Here is a 20,027-nt window from a genome sequence, read left to right as displayed (position 1 = left end):
TTTTTCCGGTTTTAGATTTGAGTATCAATTTCTCCTGGTTTTCTTCAGATTTTTTATTTTATCATTTTTTTAATGTGGTTTATTGAAATTTTTGTTTGTAAAAGGAAAATTGTTTTTCTAATCTCTCTTCTCTACCCTTCCAAGATCCAATGGCACCACGGTTCTGTACAGTATATTGTAATGCACGTGGGAAAAAGACAGCTATTTTCAGTGCCAATCACCTGCCCATTGCAGGTGATCGTGCAGCAATCTTTTAGCATCTGTTTCTGGTTTGTCCTTTTTCTGGTAATTTCCTAAATTGTACACTATGCAATGCCTAGTGAGCTTAAATTCAAAAATAATACAGCATCCCTTGCTTTTTAGTCCCCCCCCCCATTCCCGAAAAATTGCGTTTGAAATAAAAGCTTCTTGTTCTTCTTGAAGTGTACTGCCGTTTAAAACTCTTGGATGACTTTTTTTCGGTACATATATTTTATTTTGCAACCTGTTTTACATAGTTTGTCCAACTTATTAACATAATCAAAGCAGTTGCTTTTAGTAAATTAATGTTTGATAAAGCTTCTGTCATTTGCATTCTGTTTCCAGGAAATCTGTTAGAACTCTGAGATGTTATTATATTATTTTCTATTTTAAATTGGTATAAAATTCAAATATCAGTTATAACCAAATATTCAGCATATGGCCGAATATTTGGTTCAAATTTTAACTGTATTCAGTATGGTATTCAATGTGTCTCTAGCGAAAATGGTTTGGTCTAAAATTGAAATTATAAATGAAATGTGAACTTTAAGCAAATGGTGAGTATTTGTTTAAGCACCAAAATACAAGTATACCTTGAGTGAGTATACTGTCAACTTAAACAGCTGAAAATGATGTTTTATTTCTGTGTACTATCCAAATGGATAGCTAATGATTTTTTGAAATTCTGTATTTTAATTTTTCTATTTTTTTTAAAAGTCTGTTATCTTTTGCAGGTGTCAGTTACAGCTCCCCAAACACTTGTAGGCACCCTTCTTCAGCAAGGCACAACTGGCTTAAGTGTTGTCAATTCTCGTCTTTCTACCCCAAATGCACAAAAAAGTGGTGGTGTGGTTAAGGTTAGTTGCCAAAAAAAGGGTAAAATATACTAAATTACATAGCATAACCTAAATGCCTCAATTTGAAGAATTTTGGGGGAAAAAATCAATTGTTTGCTATTAAAATTCATTATCTGCCAATTATTCACTATTTAGTTCATGTACACTCAGTTAATCTACACTTCGGTTTTCAAACCATGACAACATCTTAGTTGATTGCAGGGTTGTGCATGTGCATGATATGAATTAGTAGATAATACAAATATTTTCAATAATAACAATTGCATTTTGGTAGCAGTTCTAAGTGATGATTTCGAAAGCTATGAACAGTTTAGGATGAAATTAAGACATGCGGGACAATCACTCTATATTTTCACCAGCATTTTGTTATAGATCTTAATATTCAAATTCAACAGGAATAAGCGCATGTTTTGAATCTTAACATTTGATACAGAGATACTTTTTACATAGCTGTATTTTTATTAAATTTTGTTATTTAAAATTTAGTTTATTTGCATGTGTCACACACAGGACATTCAAAGTCAACCTCTTGCAATTTGCTGTATGAATGACTTAATATTTTTGCTACATAAATGTAGCAATGACGAAACAAATTGTAGATCTGTAAAGTTAAGATTCCAATGTAAAGGAATCAGATCTCATTTGTTGTGAAATAGTTTAAACCATTGGGGGAAAAATAGGTTTAGAAAAATTCTACAAAAAAAAAAAATTCACTATATTGTCCGGCATGTGACAGTTCATATATTTCATTAAAATGTAAAAATTTTAAAAGCTAATGAGCAGTTTTTTTTACTTAAGAAATTAAATGTGTTTGTGATTTCTTAAACTAGCAAAATTTTTTCATTACTCTTTTAAATCACTATGTTTAATGAGTTGCCAGGTGTAGGTTTTGTTGAGTGGCTCATAAATTAATTGAAATGCATTTACTTTTTTTTCTCAATTTTTTGCTCATAAGTGTGTGTTGTGAATATGGTGAAAAAATATTTTTTTATCAAACTTTCCTTGTCCTAAAAAAAAGGATTAACGTAAAAATGCTAGATAATAATTAGATTAATAATTACATATATTTGTTGATAGATTGGGGATATATATTCTTCAGATTGAATTTAAAAAAAATTTAAGCTTCTCCCATAAACTTATATGGACCTTTGTGTAAGAGCTTTTTCTTCCTTTTAGGCTGGCATAAATGGAAACCTAGCTGTGCCTCTTAGTGTTCAAACAACCACTGCCAACAGCCAACCCAGTACGCCCACTCAAGTAAGTTCCTTTTTAATTTTGATATTAACATAAAATCATTAAATTACAGAAGTCGACAAAAAAAAAGCTTTTTTTTTTTCTGTGTTTCTATTTTAATGCATGAATTCTGACACTATACATAGAAAAACACTAAAATATACCACCATAACTTTTAAAGCTTGTTTTTGTCTGTTTTACGTCTAAAAGTATGTTTTGGAGTTTTAACTGATTAGCATAAGGAAAAAAATCTTAATTTATTTTTGAATCTGCTTCTTGCAAAGTTATCGTCTGTTCAGGAACGTAACTAGGCCATTTCCGAGCAGGAGCAGGACCTCGTTTTGGCGCCCCCTCTCTCTCTTAAAATAAAAGAAAATATTCTTGGAGAAATTTGATAGTGTCAACACTAGGATCCCACTCATCAACTCAACAGAGTTCAATGAGTTTTTATACTAGAAATGAACCTGCCCAAGAATAAAGCAGACTCTAGGTTCCCGATTAAAACAGTGGAACTTGCTTGAAAATGACGTGAAAATAACTGATCAAAGAGGTTGTCATAAATTCTTTTTGTGTGGTTTTTTTTTTTTACCAAAGAAAATGGATTTTGTTACTGTAGTAACATGACGGATTTGTTCCAGCATTATTATCCGTTGCATATATTCTAACTGGCGACTTTTCATCAATAGCTCTGCAAAAAGCTTAATATCAGTCCCCTTCTTCACAATGGAAACCAATTACCCAGTCTCTTCCCTTACCACTTTCTGTGATGTACAAGGAAATTTACGATAGGGTGAAAATGGTACTGGAGAAATTAAAATATACAGAATATGATTGGCCAGTAATAAGAGATTTCAAGATGTTTAGTTTTCTGGTGAGAATCCAAGGCGGATATACTAAGTATCTCTTGTCATCTTTGCTTATGGGATAGCAGAGCAAATTCAGTACATTACCAACAGCCTATGCAGGGCTGTTTGATGTTAGCCAGGCCAAAAAAGACTGGCCGGCTTTTTTTGGTTAAAACTGCTTTAAAAACGCCGGCTTTTATTAGAAAAAGTCGGCTTTTTTAAGAATAAAATTTTTTTTTTAGGTATTTTTATTGTAATTTAATTAAAATGGAAATTATCTTATTATCCTTAATGCAATTACTACTGTATGAAATCAAATTTCATGAAAGAAGAATAAAAATCTGGTCGTTGTTAAATAACGTCGTTCAGTACAAAAAAAAAAAAGGAAAAAAAAACTTGCTTTTTTTAGAAGTTAGTGTAGTTCAATGGAATTTAAATGATTACAAATAAATTTTAGTTAAATTCAATAGATCACATGACACTGTTGCTGTCATACCACAGTTATTTGGTTCAGACTTTAAATGAGAGTGCTCTTATACCTTTTGTTTTAATCACCAAAACCATTTCTTATTTTCTGAAGAAAAGTGAAAAACATTTTTAGAAAAAAAAGTTTCCTAAATAAGAATAAAAACAAGAGTATATAAGAAAACCAACAAGACCAATTGGTGAATTCATTTAAATTCTGCCGGAATGAGATCTACAATTGTTAATAAGTCCTACATAACATAAATAGTTGCTTCTGTGCTAAAATCTGAGCCAACTGATCACTGCGATAAGTCTTTTAAATTTTTTACATCAGGCACTATAGTAGCAGTAACTGGTGGTTAATATTTTTAGGTATTGGAAGTACTTGTGTATGGGAAGAAGGAAGTACTTGAAACAGGTCTGTCTGATTTTAACCTGGAGGGGAAAAAAAGACTGATTTTTTTTTTTTGGTTTAAACCACTTGTTATGTCATTTAGTTTTTGTTTTCACTTACATTAGTGTGCTAATTTAAAGCAGCAGAAATCTAAAATATAATGCTTAATGAATGCAGAATTTAGTTTAGTTTTAGAAATATGCATCAAAATTGTTAAAAAAAGCATTAATAAGGCATGAAAAGTGGCAAATTATAGCATACAAGTGTTTTAAGATTACAAGAAGCTATTTTCAGTGTTAAAGACATCAGCTTAGGTGGGGGATCATCCAACAAAAGCATAAGGGTTTTGTCAGAAATGATTTACAGTTTTTGTGTAGATATTACTCTTATCATTTTACTTTCAGCAAACGGATTTTTTATTACTTAATTTGGCATTTGTTAGCTTATCAAAATGTCTTGAGATCATTTTCATGAAGAATATAGTACATGATTTATAAAAGCCAAAGAAGACCAGCTTGTTTTCAGAAAAGGCCAAAAAAGACCGTCTTTTTTTTAATAGAAGCTGGCCGACCTGGACTTTTTCAAAAATGGCCGGCTTTTTTGCAGCCCTATGGTCTAATCTAGTCGAATTTCAGATATGGAAACATAATGTCAAATTGGAACCAAGTGTAGACACTAAGAATATATTGATGCCACCATTACATATAAAATCAAGCATAATAAAGCTTTTGAATATTTAAAGAGTCTTAAGGCAGTAGTGAATGGTTTTCTCGAAAACAACAGAGCTAACAACTATCAAGAATTGATTGAAAACATGCTGGAAAGCTTTAAAATTAGGGACTATAGAAGTGTCTCAAAAACTAAATATGCTACACGCTCACTTAAACCAGTTTAACTATAATATGGGTGCTTACTCAGAGGAGCCAGGAAAGCGTTTTCATTAAGATTTGATGGACTTTGAAAAACGTCATCAAGGGCAGAATAATGAGAATATGATAGATTATATTTAGGGTTTAATACAAGATAGTTCATAAAAACATAACAAAATCACCAAAACTATTCATTTTTGAGCTAGAATTTTATTATTTTATGTTTATGCGCTATTATTTATTATATTATTTTTAAATTAAAAGCCTTTATTAGAAACATAAAACAAACCACAATTTAATACTCAGAAGCAGGGCTGTGGAGTCGGAGTCGGAGTCGAAGAGTCGGAGTCGGACTGATTTTGGCGTAAAGGAGTTGGAGTCGGAGTCGGTAGAAAGTATGCCGACTCCGACTCCGACTCCGGTCTACTTTTTTTTCTTTAATTTTCGCTGACTCTCCTGGCATTTTTTGAAAAACTGACTACCAGTTGATTCGATTACATGTATAAAAGCCGACTAATAAGAAAACAACTGTCATTAATAACCAGCTGGCTTGATTGTTCATCGAATTTTCTGTAATAGCCACCTACGCTGTTCCCTAGTTTGCTTGTTTTTCAACATTCTTGAAATAATAGCAACTGTGAGCACGGTTTTCTTACCTAACATTTTATATTTTTTTAATCACTTTAAAACAACAATAATAAAATTTTTAAAAATCACTTTAAAACAATAATAATAACATTTTTTTTACTTCGACCTCAGTTATAAAATTGTAAAAGGAATGTACCCCTTGAGCAAGTTGGAGCCCGTAGTTCGAGAGGTATCTTACGGTGTTCTGTAATTCAACTTAGTGTTGGCGTGCAAAGGCGCAAATCTAAAAGACATGATAAAATATATCTGTCTTTTCAATTTAAGGACAACATCTACAAGCTTGATTCTCAACAAAAGTATGAAATAGAACAAATATCTTGGTTACAACACTCAAATAATTGCAGTTAATCTTAAAATCTTCATTTCAAGATTAATTCTAAAGCAGCAAGTAAAATTAAAATTAAAAATTGAGGGAATAATTATAGGAAAAAGAAAAGCTATTTGTACAAAGCTGTATATTGCCGCATTTTCTATAAAATTTTCTCCAAGCGTACATGTACCCCATATTTTCCCTCAATACAAGTATAGTGCCTTATTTTCGTTGAAATTTTATAGATGAAATATAATTTCAAATTTATTGGGGATTTTTTTTTTCTTCAGAATTAAAGTATGTGTATTGTTTTTATCAACTCTGAAATATACTTGAGGTGTCACCCACCAGATGGATCTCGGCCGGAGCGGACCGCCCTCGCTCTAGAAAGGTTTTTTGACTTAGCAAAAAAAGCGTTTTTGAAAATCACACGATTTGATCAACATCTATTCGTTAAACATTAATGGGGAGCAAGTTAAACCTTTTCATTTTTTTAACAATAGGATGATTATGTGATTTCAATTTTAAAATCGTAATTATTGGAACAATTTGATTTTCAAATTCAATTTCTGACGTTGTATGCTTCTTAATTTTACAAAAAAAATACAGTGCTTAAATTTCATAAGAAACAAATTAATATTTCAATCTCTGTATAGAGGTTTTCCTCCCTCTCATGAGGGGGATAGGGGTTGAATTGAAAAATAAATAAATAAAAAAGCCGGAGTCGGAGTCGGAGTCGGGTGTTTCGAAACCCCGGAGTCGGAGTCGGGGTCGGAGTCGGCTATTTTCCTTCCGACTCCGCAGCCCTGCTCAGAAGGCAGAAACAAAAATCATGTTGACCTGTGTTATGTGTGTTTTTAACTATGTGTAAGGAATTATAATGCTTAGTGTTCTTTACAGTTTCATTATAAATTGTACCTGTGAGGTATTCAAAGTTGACCAAACTTAAAATACATTAAAGGTATACAATAGTAAATTTTCCTTTATATTTTCAGATGTCTCCAAATACAGCCAAAAAGAAATGTAAAAATTTCTTGTCAACACTCATACGACTAGCAGATGAACAACCTGCTGCGGTGGCCAAAAGTGTACGCAATCTTATCCAAGGAATCATTGTAAGTACCTCCCTCTTTTTGCTTATCATACTTTCTAGCTAACATTTCGGTCTCATATGTAGAAATGTTTGTCTTACATTCCATTCGATACATTTGTTTGAAAAACCAAATGATTTATAAACTGAAGCTGTTTCAGAAATAATATCAGGGTTCTCAAGGTTCCTTGAAAATTTTGAGATGAAATCGTACTTTTGAAAGTCCATGAAAAAGATGATTTTCTGAACATTTGTTCAGCCTGTCACCACCAGAATATAATTATAACTCTAACAGCTGTTCAACTTCATCAATTTAATTTCACAGCTGATAGCATGTTTAATCTTTTATAAAAATAAATATAGAATTTGTGAAGAATAACTTGTATCATATGAAGTTGTTTACAGGGGTGTGCACCGGGGGGGGGGGGAGAAGGGAACTGTTGGCCCAAGCTTGTAGGCCCGAGATTTTTAAAATGAGGGGTGAAACACATGTAAGGACATAGTTGTAAACAATAAGGAAGGGGGCCCATAAAAGTCATTTGTGTGGTAGTTTAATGTAAAAACTTAGTCCTATAGTTCTATCACTGATATTTTGTATCAAAGAAGTGATCAATAAATTATGTTTTAAGTAGAAATAATTTGTACTTTGAACATAGGAAAATAGCTTAACTATAAAAAATGCCAAATATCTTCAAAATTATGGATGCATTTATCAAAAAAAAAAAAAAAAAAAAAAAGATAAAATCCTCAAGAAAACATTAAAAGTAAGAATAACTTAGTATAGCTCTGTATAGTGAAAAAAGACTAAGACATTGAATGATACAACAAGAAGTTCTGTCTAGAACTAGATGAGCCTACTTTCCCGTATACCCATACTACTTTCTAGTACCTGATCAATATTCTCAAAAATAGCTAAAATCGCAAATGTTTTCAAACATATTTTCAAAATGCTTTAAGCTGATTTCTAGGAATAAAATATTCCTCACTCCTCTTTAAAAAAAAAAAAAAAGCAGCAACTTTTAAACAAAGCAGCTAATACACTTTTTTCCATTAAAAATATCTTTAACAGCTTTCAAAAGGAAAAAACAATAATTAAAATCAATAAGCTCATTAAAATAAATACATCATACCAAAAAAAAAAATCGTTTCTTTTTCCCCTGTTGCCAAAAACAATTTTTAAAATGAATTAATGCACTTACCAAAATAAATTTAAAAAAATGTCAACTTAAAGAAATAATTTTCATTGTAAAAAAAAATCGTCTGTCCATATCTTTATGTAGAAACATAAATGACTTCGAGTTTATTCGCCGAAAACTGAATACCTAAATTTAAACTTTAGCGTAAAAATAAAAACAAGTCAGATCAACAATAATTATTTCACAGTCAAAACCATAGCTGCGGAGTCAGAATCAATCTCACTTTCAGGTAAAGGAGTCGGAGTCGAATATCTAAGAATCGGAGTCAGTCATATGTCCTCCATGTATAAATTTTTGCCAAAGTTACGAAGTCAGAGTCGAAGTCGGGGAGTCGGAGTCCGATTAATTATCGGGCACAGGAGTCGGAGTCAAGTGCCCCTAAATTCTCGGAGTCGATGTCTGGAGTTTGGCGTCAAGAGCTATTTCCAACAAAATTTGTTTGAAATAAATCCGCCTTCAAGTACGGAATCTACATCGACTTTCAGTTTCCCCGTAGGCGCTAATGTTAAGGGATTTGAACTGTTCAAAATTGAACGGAAAATTGTTCAAATCACAAAGATATTTTATATACAAGTTTTTCATCAAAAGATTTTTCCTACAAAGTTTGTTTGAAGCAAATTCGCCTCACAGTTCGGAATTGCCTTGAATTTCCCCGTAGGCGCTAATGTTAAGTTTTTTTGAACTGTTCAAAATTGAACAAAAAATAGTTCAAATCGAAAAGTGAAATATGGGAATGAGGTGTCCTTGCCGAGATCTTTCGAACAAAAAATTTTCTTTTGAATCGGACTATTCATTCAAAAGTTATTAGGGGTGGACAGACAGACAGACCGACAGACAGACATTTTCCCCCATCTGAATACCCTACTTTCCAATTTTTCAATATTTATTTAATTATTTTATTTATTTTTGACTTTTTTTTTGTTTTTCGCGATATTTTTAAGATGCATTAAGCCTTTTTTCATGCTTTTTTCTTCTTTTTCTGACTTTTACTGGGAAAGTAGGCTAAAAAACCATGCTGTTTACAAATCTTATAAGTCTATCTACAAGTTGAGAAATGAACTAAAACCCTGAATAATTGAGTGAGTTTTTGAAAATTATCTGTGACAGCTGGACAAAAAAAGCTCCATAAAAAGAAGATAATTTTATTTATCAACCAATGTATGGTAAAATATCCGCATGGGTCCTTTTCTGTTACATTATTGATAGTAAAATAAATTTATATCTAAGTCTGAGATATCTTAACATGTTATGTAAATTATAAGTACATATATTTCCTGTATTTTGCAAAATATAATGGTTTTAATTAATTTTTATATGTTTTACTAATAGGACGGCACCATGCAAGCAGAAGAATTCACAGCAAAACTTCAAAAAGAGCTCAATTCAGCACCTCAGCCATATCTAGTTCCTTTTTTAAAGGTGAGTAGTTTGCTTGTTTGTGTTTGACAAAAAGAAATCTGTATGATTATATAGAAAGTGATAATTTAAACATTTTTGAAGAAATAGTGAATTATAAAAGAAAATTGCTAAATATTTCTGCTTTTGTTTCAGATATCATGAACTACAGTTATTTCAGTTTGCAAAGTAAAATAGTTAATTAATTTCAGAGATATCTTTCATATCAAGTTAATTGATGTATCTCGATCACTGGATTTCTCCTCTGTAGAAATTAAGCTTTAATTAGTTGTGAAACTTGGTATTTACATGTAACAATCTGATATCAACATTTTCTGATAAAAAATATAATGCCTGTTAAGTTATATTTTACTAAAGCTTGCACATTAGGGTGGTTCAAAAAGAACTTTTTTTCAACTAGAGTCCAGGACATCCCCTATTTTTTTAGACTTACTGATAGCATTATGCTGTGAAAGTTTCAGCTTCTTGCTCAAATTTTAAGAGGGTGCTCAGTGACCCCTCAATTTAACATTAGTCGTAGCATAGAAAATCACAAATTTAGAAACATTTTATTTCCCCAGCTGTTTTTTGTAAATAATTATTTTATTGCAATGTGTATGCATATTACTCATGTTATTATGCTGTAGTACTATGTAACATTGTTTTTTTAGTTCAATGTATTTTTTTAACCTCCCCCCCTCCCCATATGTATGAAGTTTGGGGGAGGGGGTTGAGCACCCACGTTCAGTTGAAATAAGAAGCTAAAATTCTTCTTGTATATTACTATCCACAAGTCTAAAAATATTGAAGGGTGTCTTGTAATTGTTTTACAAGTATTTTTGAACCACCTTATTGCACATGTTGCTAGTCCAAAATTAGCTAGTCCAGTATTGGGCTAAGAAACTCTGTTCCGTGTAAATGGTTGTATAATAATATTATAAAAAATTATTTTAAGAATTGTGTTAAATATTTTCTAGAAAAATCTACCATACCTTCGTCATTCTTTGATTACAAAGGAATTGACCATAGAGGGGGTGAGGCCCCCACCTCCAGAGGCTGTCTCACTTCCACATCCTGCCTCAGCTAATCTGCAGCAAAATATTCAGGTGGGACATTTTGTTTCATTTTTTTCCTTTCAGAATATGTTATTCAAAAAAAAAAAAAAAGTTATAAAATTAGAAGTTGTTACAATCATTCAGTGCTCTAGTTATACTTTACACTTGCCAGATATAATTTTTAGCAGATGCATTTGAAAGATCATTATGTATCTGCTAAATAATTCTTTTATTTTTAACAAAGTCATTATATGCCAAAAGTATTTTTTTACTACATGTATGAAAATTTACTGCATTGATGCAAGTTGAATGCATTCTTGTAAATAAAAATTTCTCCTAATTTTCACTCCTTATATTTGCAAGAATCCATCAAAACAACTAAATATTATGATGCCATTTCTGTAAAAATACAATATACAGGAAGTGAAACATGATGCAAAAATTATTGACACTATTAAATAAAAAGATTGGGTGCTCTAAATAAATAAAAAGATACATAGATAGATATTAGAGCAATCAAGAAGATTGCTTATTGTTATCACCTTGACCTCTTATGTCGGATGGGGGCCAACTTTTTTTCTTTCTAATTGGCTCAGCCAGGCACATAACTTTCCCCATCTACTCAAAAAAAAAAAAAAAAAAAAAACCTCGTTAACAAAAAAAAAAAAAAAAATGTTGCAATTCATCAGAAATTTACACAATTTTTACTTTAAAAAATTAAAATTTTGTCAAGAATTTCAATGATTTTGTAAAATTAACCAATTGACTTTGACACAAGAAAATACTTCTGCAATGCCTTTGAATCAAAAAAGTAAACTTTCATCTAATATCTTTCACATTAAAACCATCCAAGAATATATGATAACTCAAACAGCTTACAAATTTTTGATCTATTGATAAATTAATGAGTTTAAAGAAAAAATGTCAATTTGCACTGTAATTGTATAAAGAATTTTGGGTATATCAATTACGCCCTTTTTCCTTGAGCGTTGGTTGAAAAACTTGGCAACAAATGAAATCCGAAAGTTTAATCACACTGTAAAAATTTAACAAATTAAATAAATTATGCCATTGATTGTCATTAAAAGTTTAAGGGAATTATCAAGAGTTTAAAAAAGATTTTGTCAAATATTCTATGACAAAAAGGCTATCTGATTTTTAAAATTTATTTTAAATAAAAAAAATTTGAATGTTAATGTGGCTTTGGTTTTTATTTTAAATTTATCATAAATTATAACTTTTTAGGCAATACTTGTTTGCAAAAATTTGTCTGAAACGAATTCATGTTTTTTATTTATTTCAATTTTAATGATATACACTAAATGCACTGAAGATTATTTTGAAAAATAAATATACAAATGTTGGTTCTCTACACTGGTTCTCTGTTGTTACTAAGTATTTTTTTTTTACTTCTATGAAATATTTCATTCCAAAAAGGAGTAGTTTTAGTATTTTTCTTTTCAGTTAAAGTTCAATAGTTTTTACTTGTAAATATATGCATTACAAGTAAGTTTATTTTATGATAATTGTAATTTTAGTTTAAGTTAAATACTAATTGTTCATTTGCGAGATTTTGTAACTTTTGATTTGTTTCTGCGAATTTTTGCTCGTAATGTAAGTAACATTTTGTGCAAATTTTATTTGAAATATTGATTGGCTCCATGTCCGTCTGTCCAGTTAGGTCCGAAACGACCCCAGCTGGGTCCTCCTGTCACACAAGTTCGACTCTTGGCTTCCAGTACTCCCACTCACTGTTTACTGCAACAAAACAACCGATTTACTCAAGTAAGTCTTATAATGAAGTGCTAAAAGCAAATGTTAAAAACCACAAACTATTTGATAAGATAGCAATTTTTTATACATATGTAAATGTGTAAACAGTATATAAATGTATATTTTTCAAGGGAAAAGTAAAGAGTCAAATAATATTGAATATGTGCCAAGTATGTAGTTATTTACTGTTTCATTTAAACTGAGCTAAAATCTGAAAATTATTCAAATAAAAAATCTCAAGCTCAAAACTCTGATGTAAAAGGCACTAAAGAAGTTATTTACTCTGGTATCATATTCCATACATGCAATATTCTGCACTTTTCATATGGATGCAGTTGGAAATGCTTACTAATATTATGAATGCAAAAGTGAATGTTTATTTATATTGTTGTTATGATTTCATCCCTTAACTACTCAAGTGATCATCATGAAATTGTGCATACGCGTAGGCTACCTATCATTTGAAGAAAAGGTATTCCAAGATTTGTACTTCAATTTTAAAGGACATCTCATCAAATAAATATCATATGTGTTCAATTTTTGCAGCAAAGTAAAGCCCTTAAAAAGCTGTTCAAGATGAGCCTCTCCCATAGTTTATAGAGTAATTAGAACCTTATAGAGTAATTAAATCCATCGAAGGATAAATATATATGATAACTCAAAAAATTTGCGAAATTTCGATCTATTGATAAACATGAGTTTAAAGAAAAGATGTCCCTATGAAATGAAAAAGAGGGGAGCTCAACTGTGCCAAGCACTGAGAACCAAAGGTTTGTTGTGGCAATCCTCAAACATAAGTCTTAAAACTGATTAATAGCCAAAGCAGGATTCAGCAAACACCTAATGGGAATGAAATGGATCTTCAAACGTTTGAACAAATGATGACCAAGGTGGTTGGTTCAAACTTATAGGTAGAAAACACTTTGTAATCAAACAGGATGTGAGTTAGTTTCCTCATGAAGGAGGCAGCCCTTGATAGAACACCCCCCAACTTTCATCTGAAGCCGTTTTCATGTTCTAAAATAATCCTCATCTTGATGTTTAAACACTTAAATTGAGTCACGTTTTTGCCAAGCTAGGCAGTTAATTTGTCACCAAAAGGTTATATTTAGCAGAAAAGAAATGCATGAATATTCTTTCTGAATTAAATCTAAAAGTCTGGTACAAGCTGTTGTAAGCCTTTAGGTTCTAAAAAGATAAACTCATTGAGCTGCAAGCAGTAGATAAATATCATTCGGAATCTAATCACAGCAATTTTGGTAACTATATACTGTCAAAAAAAAAAAAAAAAAAACTATTGTACATCAGCTAAATAATTACTGATTAAAACTTCTTTAATAGACCAGAACAAAACTTATCCAGCCATGTTAAAATATATTAGCATATGTTAGCAGGAATTGTATTTAACATTGTGTGGAGTGTAAAAGAAAGCTTGAAACTTTCTTTTTTGAAATTAGATGTGGGTGCAAGCACTACTTAAAAGTTACTATAAACTAACTTGACTCTATTTTTTTAAACTCCTGAACTTCTTGATTTGACTGTTTAACCTCTAAAAACCTCCTTATTTTTAATTCATTTTCTCTCACAATTCTTAAAATATCTTGGTACTTCTTGAGAATAAGTACTAACAGGTGGTGTTGCCCCCTCCCCCCCATCGCATCTCCCTTAAATCCATGCTTGGGGGGAGGCACAAGTTTGATCTGAAATCTTTAAAATTACCAGACAAGTAACTTAAATTATTTTTGTAACATTCATGACTTTTGGGTGAGAAATTAAGGTAAAAGATAATTTAGCCAAAACAAGGTCAGGGATTTAATTATAAATAGGATGTGTTTAAAGATTGAATTTCATTCATGCAATTGTTTGAAATTCAGATTGCACCAACTGATTTTCTTCATAGCCTCGAGTGCCTCAAGTATCCGGTGCAAAGAGTCTGCTTGTGGGAGTAAAGAGTGTTGCAGCTGCCTCACCTGCAACTGTGACCGCACTTCAAGCAAAGGGGCCATCCATTACCTCCTCCTTGTCTACTGCTTCCTTAAAAGAGCAAGTCAAAAGAAATTTCTCCTCACTCAGGTGAGGCTTCCCTTGTGAATTAAAATGCAGCTGGATGTTATTCGTAAGCAGATATATTTTAATATTTGGTCCCATAGGGTGTCTATTGTGTATCTTTTCTTTTCCAACTGAACATAGTTGTAAAGTTCGCTGCTCAAAAATTTGTCTTTGCAAAGGGCTGATAGTGTTAAGATTGCTCCTTTAAAAACATTTCAGTACGCAGTGAGCTTTAATTTCTTATTTCATTATTCATTTTGAAATTATTGAATTTTAACTCAATAATTCAGATTTGCATTTTGCTTTTATTTCAATTTGGAAAGGTCACATTTTTAAATAAAAACGAACTGATGTGTGCATCGCATGCCTTCCTTTTACACCAATTTAATGTTATTTCCTCATTATTGCAATTTTAATGTGATTTAATATTTAACTCTCTAAATATCACCAACAGTGGCCACAATCGAAACCAGATTTATTAAAAAAAAACAAATCACCAAATTTGTCGCCAAGTTGGCAACAAAACTTGGCGACCAAAAGACTGGCGATACATCGTCAAGTGTACGCCAATTATAACACCACTTGAGTTTGCATCGAAATTAACAATGATTTCCCCCAAAAAGGTGCAAAAGACCCCTTTAGAAACACTCAAATGCAACCAAAAGGGGAGGGTGCACAACTAGACCCCACCAGGAGTCTATGTACCAAATTTCAACTTTCTAAGACATACCATTCTTAAGTTATGCAACATACATACGTGCATACAGACGTCACGAGATAGCTTGTTGTAATTAACTCGTTAATCGTGAAAGTGGATATTTTGGGCATCTATACGTTCTTAGATATTTATGCACGTGTGGTCGGGTCGAAAAAAACTCATCATTCATTCAGGGGTGATCAAAATGAAAATTAAGGTTGATTTTTGAGTAAAAATTTTTTCGTGAATACAGTACTTCTTTTTTGTAAAATGAAGTAATAAATTGGTATTCTCAAAATAGGAAAGGAGAGAGTTACCGTCCTTTCACATTCAGAATAATTTGGTAGACTTTTTGGAACATTAAATTTTAAATATGTTTACTTTAATTTTATACTTTTGTTAAACAAAAAAAAATTTTTTTTTTAATTGAAAGCAATTTAAAATAACAGAATAAATGTTTAAAATGTTGTGAGAATTTATATCCACAGCAGATATGTCTTGTACAATGTCACAATTTTTAGGCATTAAAACTGTATTTAAGATTAGAAAAACTCATTCTTCATTTAAATCTGTTAAAAATTATTTTATCAATAATTTCATTTTCATGAAAAAAATTATAAGGCTGAACGAAATAATTAAAATTTCTTTCCCATATTTTGTTTTTAAAGCAAATACAGAGCAAAATTCCGTCACTACTAATCCAAATACAATCATGCATGAAATATTTGTTTCAACAAATATATTGTCAGCCCCGTTTTAACTTCCATTTCTTTGTCACGGGATTTAACTGCATACACTTTAACAACTAGTTATCAATCAGTATTCCATTTTTACTAACAACAAACAGGTGAAAAAAGAAAAAACTTATCGTAAACAACTGGTAGCCATTTTAGATTAGTGTATAAATAGAGGCTTCTGCTATGTTTTGAGAATGAAAGTTAAATATCAGATGAGTACATCAGTTCTGTGTCATTAGAATTGATGATAATTTCAATAATAAATGATTTTATTCTTTCTAAGTTTCTTTTTTTTTAGAACAACCCAAAACTTAATTATTCTTCTAATGTTGTGTCAAGGAAATTCTCCTTGTATTGCTATAAAAGTAACTAAAATGTTAGCTCAGTGTTTTTATAAGAATTTTAATTTATCTGACTTAAATACTATGAAGATTGGTGATCAATAGCTTGTGGAGAAAATTCTGATTATTGTTTGATTTCTTGATGATGAAGACTATGTAATACACAATTTTTTTACTGAGGAAAGGGGAGTATTTTTGCTGTCCCACTGAAAATTAGTGATATACCATCCTTGACGGGCAGACACCGGTCTTTGCGAATCTGATGTTATAAGACTTAAAAACCAATTTATGCCCATTTGTCAATTACTAAGTATATTGCATATAAAAAGTTTCTTCTTTGTAAAGTTTAATATGTTCAAAAATATCTGTTTTTTGTTTTTTAAGTTATAATTTACCAATTACAGTTAATGAAATCAATTCAAAATTTTTGTATAGCAATAAAATTGGGACATCTTACCAAGACGCATTTTTGTAAATAATATAGAAATATTTAGCATTAAGTTATCACCTCTAAGTCCTTAAGGCAGAACTATTTGCAATTTACCAGACAGTGCAGTTACCACCTCCTGAGACATCCAGGGTTTGAAATAGGGTTCAATTTCTAGGGGGGAATGTCCCCCTTTACTCCAGATTCCAGGGGGATTTTTTGAATTTGAGGGAGAATTTTTATTAGTTCTGAAAATTTGTTTAGAATTTTTTTATAATATATTTTTATTTAATTTTTAAATTATAATTTTTTTAGCGTAATATCAACCCCACACACACATTTTCAAATAATTATTCAGTAATTTTGCAATTTTATTTTATTATTTCATTTTTAATAAAATATTTTACAACAAAGTAACATACACTCAATTATTTTTTTAAATAGACCATTTTCTGGATCTAATTATCCGAATGGGGTTCGGTCCCCATTGTTTAGAATAATATTTCTACTGCACAACTTTTTTTTCTCACGATCAAAAAGTCAAAGTAAAAAATTGCCTATACCTTTCGAAAACAGACTGTCGTTTCCAGCAGCTTTCGGATTGCATTTCGACTGGCGGATCGGAATCAGTTGATGTCGGCGGATCGGAACATTATCGGAATCAGTTGATGTCGGTCGATCGGAATTGGTTGATGTCGGCGGATCAGAATTCGTTGATGCCAGCAAATCGGAATTCGTCGATGTAACTTGAATTGCTTTGAATTGACGGACGCTTTATTAAATTTTTCCCATCTTTCCAAACTGAAAATGGATTTTGAAATTTTTTTTTTATCTTCTCCGCTTTCCCGGTGTGGGGTTCGTTATCGAGTTTAAGGATTTACGGGGAGAAATCCCGCAAGGACCTTTGGATTGCGCGGGATTTACTGATTTTGTGCGCGTTTCGCGCAATCCCGCGCTCTATTTCAAACCCTGGACATCAGTTTCATTTCTATTAATGACATCTGCCGCTGCCTCAGTTATTCACTATTCCTGACTGAGGAGTTCTAATAACAGGGTTCGTACGGGTCATGGAAATCCTGGAAAGTCATGGAAAAAAAATAACAGAATTTCAGACCTGGAAAAGTCATGGAAAATTGAAATTTTCATTGAAAGTCATGGAAATTTATTTCAAGTCATGGAAAAATGTCCTGGACAAAGAAAAAGGAACAGTAGCTAAAGGAGCATTAGAAATCTTCAGTGATTTTACAGTATAGCACATAAAAGCTATTAAAAGTGGAAAATTGAACGATCCAAAAATCAAATCTGAATTTTGAAATCTCATTCCATCCACTTCTGTAGCAGCCGCTTGCCATTTTTTGAGATGTGATTTTACTGCCTGGACATCACTTATTTTGAACTTTCTGTTATTTTCAACACTTCTTATGTTTCATATTCTGTAGTAGCAAAATTTAACGTTCTTAGTTTTGCCACGCCCACTCAAAAAAAAAAAAAGCAATTCAATTGCATGCAAGTTCGATTCCATCACTCGTAAGGACTTTATTATAAAATTTATCATAGTTTATCTTAATTGTTCACCAGCGTCACCCAATACGGAGCCGAAATGGCACTTCTAACTAGGGTGAAAAACAGGTACCTTTTAAAAAGTAGGCAGCCGGGGTGAAAAGAATGAACCTTCGGAGAGAGAAATGGCACCCTTACTGTAGATCCCCCTCCCCCTCCCCGTATTGTGTGCGTTTTTGAATACAGTTGTGTATTTTTTTTAATAGTGTTGTTTTGATTCATGATAGTCTACGTTTTGCACACGTTTCACATTGCATGAATTCAGTACTGGAAATGATTAAAACTTGTAATTACAGCATTTGATCATATTTCAGAGTTTTCAACATAGTTAAGAAGTGCTCATTGCTTTAATTCATCTGATCGTGCTCTAACTCAGTGTTTCTCAACTTCTTTTGACCCACGGGTCGGTAAAAGCAAATAAAAAAGATTGCGGACCAATGAAAATTTTATCCTTTTCTAAAAAATAAATAAAAATAATTATAACTCTCAGGCCGTTAAAAACTTATGAAAAAATTCTGCGTACTGATGAGTTTTTTTTTTTTTTACAAAATAATACTAAAAATTAATAAAACAATAAATATCTACTCACTTCACTTGATATCAAAGAGTTGTCACAAATATATTTAAAGTTAAAGACGAATAATTATTTCAATAATCATACAGTTAATAATCATTTGTGAGAAATAACCGCACCGAAAGTAAAGTGTAGAGGTACTTATGGATTATTTACATGAAGAGCCAAAAATATTCTGGGATATTAAAGTTACCGAAAAAAAATCGTTTCTCGAACGTTCAAAATTTCAATCAAGAGTAACAATAAAATAAAATGCATATGAAATTTTTCGACAGTTTAAAAACCAAAAGAAATAAGAAATTCCTAACGCTATCGAAGTATTAACCGCTAACAGGAAATGATTCTAACACTTGAATGAAAAAGCAAGAAAAAGAAAAAAGCTAGACGGAGAGAGATTTCTTTTTTATATTTTGCGCTTGCTGTTTTGTAGTAATCTACGAAGCGCAAGAATCATTTTTATTTAGGTACTCACTTGTTGGTTATTGATAATCTTATTGCGGTTATTATTTTGGTGATTAAATATTGCTTATTGAGTAATCAAGAAAATAATGATAGATATATTTAGTAGCGTTTTGAACGATGGAAATTTCACAATAGTAACGGTAAACTGAAACTAAACAACTAACGGTACTACGGTACCGTAACGGACTAACTGTAACTGAAAAGCAGTGAACGTACTTTTAACTATGTTTGAGAGCCCTAAAAGCTACAAAGTGATCAAAAGCTGTACTTACTTGTTATTTTAAAGAATTATCCTAAAAAAGTTGAGATTTAATCCAATAGTGTACTTCATTCAATGTGAAAGACATAGAGGGCCACGCATAGATGCAACCTATCATTCGTCCGCCATATTGAAGTGGTTGAATGGTGAATGTATGCCGGAAGCACAAGCGCCAGCGAGTCATTTAGCCATTGCTTGTTGTTTTGGCACCCGTGTCTAAATTGTCTGCTGTTTTCGCACCCCTGCTGTATTTCCTGGCCAGCATGGCACCCTTGGGCACCATGCTTTCACCTTAGGGGGAATATATTCACTCGTCTGGAACCCCTGGTTATAACAGTGTACGGCACACACACAAAAATAATTCATGGGACCCACTGCTACTTTCAATGTCGGGAACTAAACGTGTTCTGAAATTTCTGAACCTATTAATTTATATGCATTTGAAAATATGCAAATTTGTAAACAAAACAAATATACTTTTGAATCAGAAGATTGATTCATTACTGAATGGTTTTTTCAAAAAAGATCTGGTTTAGAAACATAAAGAACTA

The 20,027-nt window shown here is 31.6% G+C and overlaps 1 protein-coding gene across 1 annotated transcript in view; it reads left to right on the top strand.

Annotated features, from left to right (window-relative positions):
• The window catches only part of LOC129228470 (transcription initiation factor TFIID subunit 4-like), a 48,407-nt gene that overhangs the window by 21,549 nt on the left and 6,831 nt on the right, over positions 1 to 20,027 (top strand). Inside the window, 6 exon segments of the mRNA XM_054863150.1 lie at positions 975 to 1,101; positions 2,257 to 2,354; positions 6,857 to 6,976; positions 9,477 to 9,566; positions 10,520 to 10,648; positions 14,271 to 14,443. Coding sequence (XP_054719125.1) covers positions 975 to 1,101; positions 2,257 to 2,354; positions 6,857 to 6,976; positions 9,477 to 9,566; positions 10,520 to 10,648; positions 14,271 to 14,443 — 737 coding nt within the window.

Source organism: Uloborus diversus, chromosome 8 (genome assembly GCF_026930045.1).
Source record: "Uloborus diversus isolate 005 chromosome 8, Udiv.v.3.1, whole genome shotgun sequence".
NCBI lineage: Eukaryota > Metazoa > Arthropoda > Arachnida > Araneae > Uloboridae > Uloborus > Uloborus diversus.
Note: the sequence above shows the minus strand (reverse complement) of the source record. Positions and strands in the feature narration are given on the sequence as shown.